The 9,909-nt window shown below is 33.8% G+C and overlaps 2 protein-coding genes across 2 annotated transcripts; one reads left to right on the plus strand and one right to left on the minus strand.

Moving 5' to 3' along the window:
- The first annotated feature begins 785 nt into the window (after positions 1–785).
- Positions 786–3,595, plus strand: LOC148195491 (ER membrane protein complex subunit 8/9 homolog). Its single transcript, XM_088093946.1, has 5 exons — positions 786–1,129; positions 1,356–1,502; positions 1,631–1,690; positions 2,908–3,071; positions 3,178–3,595. The coding sequence occupies exons 1-5, from the start codon at positions 920–922 to the stop codon at positions 3,206–3,208; spliced, it is 612 nt and encodes a 203-aa protein (XP_087950072.1). The 5' UTR covers positions 786–919; the 3' UTR covers positions 3,209–3,595.
- Positions 3,596–5,416: 1,821 nt separating this feature from the next.
- Positions 5,417–9,252, minus strand: LOC148195492 (oligopeptide transporter 1-like). The gene is made up of 6 exons (XM_088093968.1): positions 8,998–9,252; positions 8,056–8,504; positions 7,681–7,778; positions 6,919–7,491; positions 6,458–6,728; positions 5,417–6,374 (listed from the first exon to the last, which is right to left on the minus strand). Exons 1-6 carry the CDS (start codon positions 9,044–9,046, stop codon positions 5,574–5,576), a joined length of 2,241 nt encoding a protein of 746 aa, XP_087950094.1. The 5' UTR covers positions 9,047–9,252; the 3' UTR covers positions 5,417–5,573.
- Between the last annotated feature and the right edge of the window lie 657 nt (positions 9,253–9,909).

A 9,909-nucleotide genomic window follows, 5' to 3' on the forward strand; every position in this document is an offset into this window, starting at 1 on the left:
TAAAATAAAAGATATTTTTTTTTAAATACCGTCTTTTAGTTTATGGTTGCTTGTGTTTTTTTTGTTTGTAATGTCAAAATTATATTGATTGTATTTTATGGATAAAAATAATCGAAATTATTAAGTATATAATTATATTAAAAATAACACGTATAAAGTAAACTATATTTAAAGTAACAAGTTACCAATTTTTATATTTAAATTTATTGACAAAAGGTGAAAAAAAGGGGGTTAACATAATTTAATTTATTTTTAAAAGCGCAATAGCCTTTTTAATAAAAAAATGAACTTGAAAAACAGTAGTTAATTTTAAACTTGAATAAACTAAATATAAAGATTCAAACTTTATCTTACAGGAATTAAAACAGAGTCATACAACCCAAATATTTGAATTTAGATTTTTCAAAATTAAATTAATGCATGTTTTAATTAAATTTTAAAAGAATAATAAAGTTATATATAATGTTGTATTTAATAACCTGCATATACCATTAATTAAGATATAATGTTAAGGTTTCAAACTAGTCGACGAATGAAAGAAAGGTAGGATTATGATAATAGTCCTATAGTAGTGGATCCTAAAAGGTTAACCTATCAATTAAGTTTCAAATAGTAAAATACTCCCAACATTTTTTCCAGGCCCATCTTTTAAAGGCCATGGTCCGTGTAATAATTGGGCCCAAGCCCAGGAACTACTGACCCAGGCCTGACAAACCTTAGATACCGATGAACGATTGCAATTGTAGGATTGCGAAGGATAGAACCGTGACAAAACGACGTCGTTTGAATTTGGGGTGAAGTGCGAAGTCCACAACGGTTGATAGTTGATTGCGTCTGCTTATGTTTTGTGTTTGACATTAAAACAGAAGGAAACGGAGCAGAACAGAGACCTTAAACCTTTGTGTCGAGAATCTTAGCCATGGGTAGCAACGGATTGAGGTACGAGATCGCACAAAACGCTTACATCAAACTCGTGCTTCACTCCCTCAAACACCCAACCTCCGCCGTCAACGGCATCTTGATCGGTCGCATCTCCCCTTCCAACGACGTCGTCGAGATCGCCGATGCCGTCCCTCTCTTCCACTCTCACATTCCTCTTCTTCCGCAATTGGAGATATCTCTCATTCTGGTTCTCTCTCTAGGGCTTTTTGCATCAATTTTGTTTATTCACTCAGTTTTGGTCCTATACGATTATTTACAAAATTACTCACAAAGATGTATGCTTTCTCAATCAACGTGTAACCTGGTCAACTGGGCGTATATTTTTTTCTTATGGGTGTCTATTAAGTTTTCCTTTACTTCTCTGTAGTTTGCTGATTTTTCCTTTTTGCAATCACACTATTTTTGTGAGATAGATAGAGGAATATTTTTCTGCGAAAGGGTTGAACATAGTGGGCTATTTTCACGCGAATGAGAGATCTGATGACAGTGAGCTTGGTAGTGTGGCCAAGAATATCGGTGACCACATATGCCGCTACTTTCCCCAAGCCGCCGTTCTATTGGTTTGTTGTTGCATTTTATTTTAGAGTTTGCTAATTTGTTGTTGAATTTATTCTTAGTTTTTGCTATTTTTGGTTTTAATTATCTCCTTTTGCTTATCATCCTTTTGTTCCTCTTCAATTATTTGCAGTTAGATAACAAGAAGCTCGATGCTTTGAAAAAGAGCAAGGAACGTAGTGCCATAATGCAGGTTGGCGATTTTAGTGTTGGAAACCGCATTTGTTATGACCGATGATTTCTATTTGTTATCCACTTTATGAATTTAATTTTGGCTTCTTTAGATAATATAGAAACCCTGATGTCAATCTAAACATAGAAATGTACATACCCAAGCTTATTTGTGAATGAACTAAAGAACCTCGTCTTTCTAATGGAATCACGAAAACCTATGAACTTGCTAGAATATAATAATTTTTTGGATAAACTTATAATTAATTGCTGTAGAAGAAAATAAGAAGGTAAAATGGATTGAGCTTCTCATAAGATAAAATTGGCTTATGCATTTTAACCTTTATAGAATTTTTCCGATGTAACTTTTTCCAGAGCTGTGGTTAGAAGTTGATTTTAACTAATGGGGGAAGTTCAATTGATTTTAATTTCTTATTGTCTTCTCTTATTAGTGTGTTTGAATAACTTTATCCAAGCAAGACCGAAGTTCCGTAGTTCACTTTAACACTGGACAATTGGCTGTTTGCTTATGTTTGTTGGTTCCCTTGTTTTGTTCTGGGGGTTTATTTTGGTACATCAATCTCTTCATTTTTTACAAAACTGCTGTATCTAAAAGCTTAACTTGAAATCGGTGGCTTTTATCTTGATGTGTGGGGTTTCATGGGTTTTATGGTGTAACATTGTGGAGCTCAGATTGGATGCAAGAAGTCAAGTTTCTGATTAATGTTGTGATCCATTTTCTCTTGTTTTTTCATGAGTCAAAAGAGAGGCGTATTCATTTTTGATTTGCAACATACTGCAGCATATTTGGGAACCACTCTTTGGGGGAGATGATTTTTTTTTTTTCAAAAGTTCTGTGAGGAAAGCTAGCAAAAAAACAACTATTTCTCTAAGCTAAGCTAAACGAAACATTTTCCAAGATTTTTCCAATTTAAGGACTGGGGGAATGAAACAGTAATGTTGTGTACTCTTTGCATGATCATACAGGGTACAACCTCAAAGGTGTAAAGCTTCATCCAACATTGCACTAATTACAAACGAGTATTGTTATTTGTTTCTTATAGTTACAAAAATTAATGGTTCGTTCAGAAAGCACTCTTGTTTGTTGTAAAAGAAGACCAGCATCTACATTATACATAATTATAGTTTCAAAAGTTTATGATATATGGCTCCCTCAATGTAAAGAGACGCCTTTTGGTTGGTTACATTAACCAAGATTACCTTTTTCTTATGGTTTAGCTTTATGCTAGGGATACATCTAAGAACTGGAAGTTGGTTCCCTCTGATGCAAACCGTTTCTCTCTCAAAGAGCCATCGGCAAATGTAGTCTTATTGGACTATATTGCAACTGAGAAGTGGAATGGAATTGTAGATTTTGATGATCATTTGGATGACATTAGCAAGTGAGTGTTTTTTCCTTGCAGCATTTCGTCTTTTCCCTACCATTTTATTTATCTGTGAAGCTATGACTGACATACGAATACGGTGTACATATTCTATTGTTTGCAGGGATTGGCTCAACCCAGGGCTGTTCAACTGATCCCACCACATGTCTCCATTTTGCACGATTTACTTTGCAAGTGGATTATGTTCAGACTTACATTGTGGTGCAAATGTTGGATCGTCAACAATGAACAATTAGGGACTATAAATTTGACTCAGGGAAGTTGCTTCATGAAGATTTTTCAGTTGCATAAACAGGATATTTACTACCAGTTCGAAAAGGATTTTGGTTGCAGAGCCTTTTTTGTTTTTTTATTCTTGGGTGTAGGTATACTATAGTGGAGTTTGTTTGCTTATCTGCGAATTGTGATGTTGTCTTTCTTGGTATAAACAACATAACCATCACGTCCATTATCTAAGGCCATGTTTGGGGTGGTTGTCTGTTTTCACTTTTTATTTATAAATGAGTTTTAAAATGTTCTAATGCGTCCAATAATTTTATAATACTTAAAGTAGTCTCGTATGGTTTAAAAGTTAAGATTAAAATATTTTTGCTTAAATTTCCTTACATATTTTAAGGATAAAATTGTAACAAAATTTTAAGTTATAATATTTCGGGTGTAGAAATTGTTTATAAAGATGTTATCTGGATTGGAATGTTCACCTTGTGTTGTATATAGAAAATGAAAATGTAGTTTCAAATATGAACTTTGATTTTTCTTAGTCTTTGAAATTAAAATTGTTTTTTATCTCTCTCAAGATTAAAGAAATTTAAATATATATATATATATATATATATATATATATATATATATAATTTTATTTTTTTAATCTTTTAAAGTATATTGTCTGTAAATTTTAAAAAGGATAATATGATGAGATTGATTTTAATGATGTTATTTATTTTAATACATTTGAGAGATAGAAATAAAAAATAAATCTTGTTTTGATAAAATGGAATTTAATTATTAGATTTTTACCTTTTCTTTTTAAAAATACTTCTCATAGTTTATGAACAGTAGGAAACAAGTTCTTTTGTTTTCCTTACTTTTTACGTCCCTCGTACGCTAATCGAATTTTTTTAAAGGAAAATACGCAAAATAGATGCAATGACAGTTTCATGATATTGACTCATCTTAGATCAGTTTTCCGTTTTCTACTCCTGTCAAAATTTCCTTAATGGTTGGGTTTCGATTACATGAAAAACCTGTGTTGTAAATGACGTTATAGGTCAATGAAGTCTACGGCGTAAAATAGTTTTTTTTTTAATTAGACTATTTTTATTAAATATTTGTTTTATGAAGTACTAGAAATATTCTTCATTTTTTTAACAGTTTGACTTTATTAATAATATCTTCATTCTTGTGTTTCTCGTTCTATTTAACAATTTTTCTACCAAATTGTTAAAAAAGAAAAAATGACCAATATTTGCTAAATTTTCAACTAATCTATCAACTCAATATTTAAAAAAGAAAAAATGACCAACAAACAACTTAATCAATAAGTTAAAAATAATTTTTTAATGACAAATATAAAAAGATAATAAGTGTTTAGACAAAATTAAAAGTACAAAATATTAAATAAATAAATATTTTACAAAAATTTAATTAAAAACATCTAAATTTATGATACAGAAATTTATGTGTATTTTGTTTTTTAAAATCTTCCCATTGTCTCCAACCCCTTTTTCTAACTTTGCTCCAAAGTCGCAGCCGTCGTTAATGTTTTCCTGGCTTCTACCAAAAAAGGTGGATTTGTGATTTGTAATGGAGGGAGAAGATAAGCCTTTTTTCAAATCTATTTTCATTTCAATACAGAATCTCTAAACCAATTTAATTCTAAAACAAAACAAAAAAAATGCATAAAAAGAACGATTTTAGAAAAACAAAAATCACGATAATCTTCAATATAATTTTATAAAAGTAATTTGAAGTTATAAATTTTATAATGAATAAACAACTGATGAAAAATTAATTAAATGGATTCTAATTAATTATTGTTAGAAATAATTTAAGTATGAGTTTACAAAGTCAAACATCATATAAATTAAAATATTTCATAAATAGATTGATCTAAAGAAGAGGCCCATGTTCGTTTTAGCGATCACCTTAGACCGTTATAATGAGATTTCTGGACTGTAATGGTTGTTGCAATGCAACGCATTCTCTTCTCAAATTTTCAATTTATACGTGTGTGCGATGCAAGTAGCAAGTAAATTTGTGGGTATCAGAGGCAAAGAGGAGGAAAGTTGAACAGGAAGAAAAGTTGTTTGAACAAGGTTGATTGCATAAATAGAAGGATGGAATTCAAGCAGAGCAGTCTAACCATACAAATATTATTGTGCAGCAAATATAAACAATCTATACAGCTTGTTCAAGTTGGTATTGGATTGGGTTTGTACAATGGAAGAAGATAGAAAACAAGAAGAAATAAAAGACAGTTTCTTTCTATAAACTTGAGTGTCAGAGAGTAGGGCATCCATGAGCAATCACGCCTGGAGCTGTGGGACATTTGGCCAAAGGGCAGTGGTCAGCTTCGGCACCCCACCAGGTTGGACCTAAAATGTCGTAACTTTGGAGGGCAAAGTAGAGAACCACTCCCATGAAAGCAAGGCCAGCATCCAATGCAGCTGAGAGAATGTAAGTATGGCGAGCCCACCATGACTTGAACTTATTGTAAATGTAAAAATTGAAGAAGATTCCGGTAGCTCCCCAGGTTATGTAGTTCACAGTTCTCGCCGGAGGAATACCTCCGGCACCCATAATGATGAGGGGCATGTTGATGAGTTCAATCCACCTCTTGTTTGGGTATTTCCGAGCAAAGAACCACACCGGAACAGGAACAAGTGCACCGATCAGGAAAAACCAATTCATTCCAGGGTAAATTCCATCCTTGGTAAACATTCTCTTTGGACCCACCACTCCCCATATGATCGAAGCATTGTAAAACACATCGTCACCAGGGCACTGCCATGGACTATTTTCTGGCAATTTTGATTGATCACAGATGTTTGGAACAGTCGTCAGAAGCCACCATGCTGTTCCAAAGTACACGGATGAAGCAACCACGGTGCCCACCAACTGCACGACGAACATAGATTTTGGAGGGATTTTCATATAGTGGCCTAATTTGAAGTCACCAAGGAATGCGAGTGCCTGTGACATGCTGATGTAGCCGTATGTCTTGAAGGCTACATTAGCAAGTGGCTTTCCGGGGTAAATGTACCCGATTATCAGCTCTGTGATCACGTTCAGCCCTGCTTGCTGCAAAACGAAGTTCCAATCTTTCGTGAGAAAGACAACTTTGAAGCTATGGGAAACTGTAAAAACTGTAAAAATGACGTTACCATGTTTGTTGTTGCTTGAATTACTCCAACTGGCAAAGTGAAAACTAACGCAATACCAAGAGACATCAGAACTCCCCACCATGGCAGCTGAAGTTGCTTTCCAAAGCCTTCACAAGTTATCAGCGCCACAACTACCATTAGAGCCAAAATGCTCGCAAACCACCACTCAGGTACTTGTTCATAGTTTTTCTTCATGATTCTCGTGTGCACATCTCCGAATGTTTTTTCTTTTAGTGCAGATGTTGTCTTCTTCCACATCTTAACAATCGTTCTTCCAAACACACATCACGACAAAAGTTAGATGACTTTAACCAATTTATCCAAGTAAACCTGTAATTCTAATAGGAGAACAACACTGATAGAAACACACAAAAACTAAAAAATTGCATCCGATTTTTTGTTTGTAGTGGTGTATTAAATATTTAAGCTTTGTCAGAAATCTCAAACTGAACACAACTTACTTTCCATGGAAGAGAACAACATGCGAAATGGTGGCGGTGAGAGAGGCAAAGCTCAATCCATAATCGAATGCAAACGTGATACTAAGATAGAGCTTGCTGTAATTGTTATAACTGTCCATGTCGATGTCAAAACTTTTAGCATTGAGAATCCGAGTGACATTATATTTTTTTCCAGTGGAATCAAAGGTGTTGGAACTGATGATGGGGAACTTCTTGGCATCATATACGTTGTTCCAATATGAAATGGGAATCAGAACGTACATAAAGAGGACAAATCCAACCAGTGTGTTGATGATGGCAAAGCCAGGTGTAGCCAAAGGGGTCCCCAAAAACCCAGCCACTGTGTTCCAGTCAAGGCCAAATGAACCAATGCCAAGCCCAGTAATACCCGAACCAATTTGTTGAGCAAGGATGGACTTTTTCCAAACTAAGCAAACCCACGAGATTGTTGCTAGTCCTGGGAATAAATAACCCGGAATGATGTAATAAGCAAAACTTGACACAAACACCAGCACAAAGAATTGCAGTCTTGTGTTTCCTCCTTTAGGCCTTTTCTCCTTTTCATGGAATGCCCTGCAATTCAACAAATTCATAACTCCATAACACCATAAGAAGGTACTTTTCTCTATAGTTTACAAAATAATTTCTCAGTAAATGTTAGTGCTTAACATTAGCTTTATTATAATAAAAAAACCATCTTTCGTTCATATATCCATTAAAAGACAAATATGCATAAATCACCTTCAAAGAATAATAAAATACCTGAATAAAGACACCTGGACAAGGTTTGATGGCCACCACATGTACGGGGAATCAACGAGGAATTTTCTGAAAATGCCAGCCCATCCATAACCAAGCATCTAAAAATTTAAGGACACACAGATTAGTGGCCTAAACAAATCTGAATATGCTTGTTGTTTCGGTTAATTGCCTTAAAAGTATAAGAAAATTATCAGATTCCTTTGTTTGATTTTCACCCCTCTTTCTCAATGTTCTTCCCCTCGTCTCCACTCAAATCATTTATCCAACTGAACAATTTCTCTCTCTATTCCTTCCACCCACCACCCACAGCACTATCTTTTTTCAACAAAAAATTGTTACTTTCAACAACCTAATGAATTAATAATCACTGTTCACCTGGGTGGATAGTGCGAGAAGGAAAGCAGCCATTGGGTGGATGCTCCTGTGGTAGAAAGCCTTGACAATAGTGATAATGTTGATGGCATAAACACCACTAGATCCAGCACTGGCAAAGATGGTGATGAGTGCATGCTCCTTTAAAGTGAATGGGCCAGGGTTCATAGAGAACGACCACTTGGTGAAAGGAAAAACATATGCTTTGGTCGGAAGTGTTCTGGCCATGAATTTGCCAAGAGGGAGAGAAATAATCTGTGCGGACACAGAAGAAATGTAAAGAGGGGTGGTTCTGTAACCAAAGAATTGGTTGATGAATGCAAGGACAACGCACGAAGCTATTCCCAAAGTCCATGTCCTGAATGTCAGCACAGGCTGCGTAGGGTCGTCGGTTATTGGAACCGTCAACCTCACCTGCTCAATCGGAGAGTCATCAACCTCTTCTCCTTCATCTGCAACATAACATTAAACAACATTCACCTTCATTATCAAAAACAAAAACCAGACACAAAAACGTAGATACAAACAAAATAGCAACAGATAATAAGAATTTTAAAACGCTTCTACACTTTTGGTCACATTCACGAGAATGTTTTTGCTAAATAATTACTGTCTCATTTAACTTTACAATCTTTTTGAAAAACCCTCGTGACTGGCTGCCCGTGGAAAGATCCCCAACACCCAACACAGTGCAATGCGCTACACAGCACTATTTGTTTGCTTCCAAACAACGTTGTGAGAACAGATAAAATCATTGAAAATAATGAAGCTTTTTTTAATATTTAAATATGTAATTTTGTTGTTGTTGTGATTATGCAATTTCATGCTCAAAATTCAAGCATCCTGCAGATAGTTGGTGATAACAGCATGGGTTGTATGTTATGGCATGTACATGGAAACGTATAGCAGAAGTATGTAACGTTTATCTAAACATTGAAATGTTACCAGGCATGGCTACTTCGGAGTGGTTTTTATTGTCGAACTCCTCAGCCATTGCAGAGGATCTGGTTCAGGAAATGCGGATAGGACTTGGAGACCCTCTTCTCTCTCTCTCTTCTTCTCTTACTTCCTTCTTCAGGCACGAGAAGAGTCACATTGTCGGTTTGATTTTATAGGAGGTGGGAACGAAACCAAACAGTTCCAATGAAAATGTGTCTGGCTGCAATAGCGGTGCTTATTCGTGATTGACATAAGCATAGAAATCAATTACGACAATAAAATCTGTTAAACCTAATCAAGAAACAAAATCAAAACTTTTAAGGTTATCTTAACAGATCTTGTTTATCACATCTACGTTTTTTTTACACATCTGTACGCAGTAAATAGTGAATAGTGTAGGTTGACTTCATAAACAGTCATTCGGACCACAGTTTCAATCTTTTGATTTGTAATAGAAAGAAAATTACTTTTCTATACCATTTTCTTACATTGACAACCTATATTTTAGTCATTATAAAAATTAATTTTTATATTTATTACAAAATTAAAAATTGAAAAATAAAATAACAAATATAAAGTGTGTGTAAAAATTTATTGATAATATCTTTACCTGAAAAAAATCAATCACAATTAACATTTAATTTTTTTTTATGTATCTATCTACACCTATATCAATATCTATATATATATTATATATATATATATATATATATATGTATATATATATATATATATAACCTTTCACTGGTTGCTAACATGATGATAGTTTACACAAAATTTATAAAACATAAAAAAAAAGATAATTTCATTTAAAAATGAAATATAATATTTCAAAATAGTTTAAAAATAAAAAATGTAATTTTAAAATATTGTATACATATTTTATGTTTTTGTTTTCATAAGTATTAAAAGTAAAAA

This window comes from Vigna umbellata, chromosome 7, assembly GCF_029865625.1.
Source record: "Vigna umbellata cultivar VRB3 chromosome 7, Vumbellata_1.0, whole genome shotgun sequence".
NCBI lineage: Eukaryota > Viridiplantae > Streptophyta > Magnoliopsida > Fabales > Fabaceae > Vigna > Vigna umbellata.

Bases quoted from the DNA above. Each gene is read 5' to 3' on its own strand.
- LOC148195491 (XM_088093946.1), top strand. From the start codon at position 920: ATGGGTAGCAACGGATTGAGGTACGAGATCGCACAAAACGCTTACATC. The intron at 1,503-1,630 runs GTTTGTTGTTGC...AATTATTTGCAG, and splicing joins CCCAAGCCGCCGTTCTATTG to TTAGATAACAAGAAGCTCGA. The intron at 1,691-2,907 runs GTTGGCGATTTT...CTTATGGTTTAG, and splicing joins AACGTAGTGCCATAATGCAG to CTTTATGCTAGGGATACATC.
- LOC148195492 (XM_088093968.1), bottom strand. From the start codon at position 9,046: ATGGCTGAGGAGTTCGACAATAAAAACCACTCCGAAGTAGCCATGCCT. The intron at 8,505-8,997 runs GTAACATTTCAA...GTTATGTTGCAG, and splicing joins CTCCGAAGTAGCCATGCCTG to ATGAAGGAGAAGAGGTTGAT. The intron at 6,729-6,918 runs GTAAGTTGTGTT...TGTGTTTGGAAG, and splicing joins GTTGTTCTCTTCCATGGAAA to AACGATTGTTAAGATGTGGA.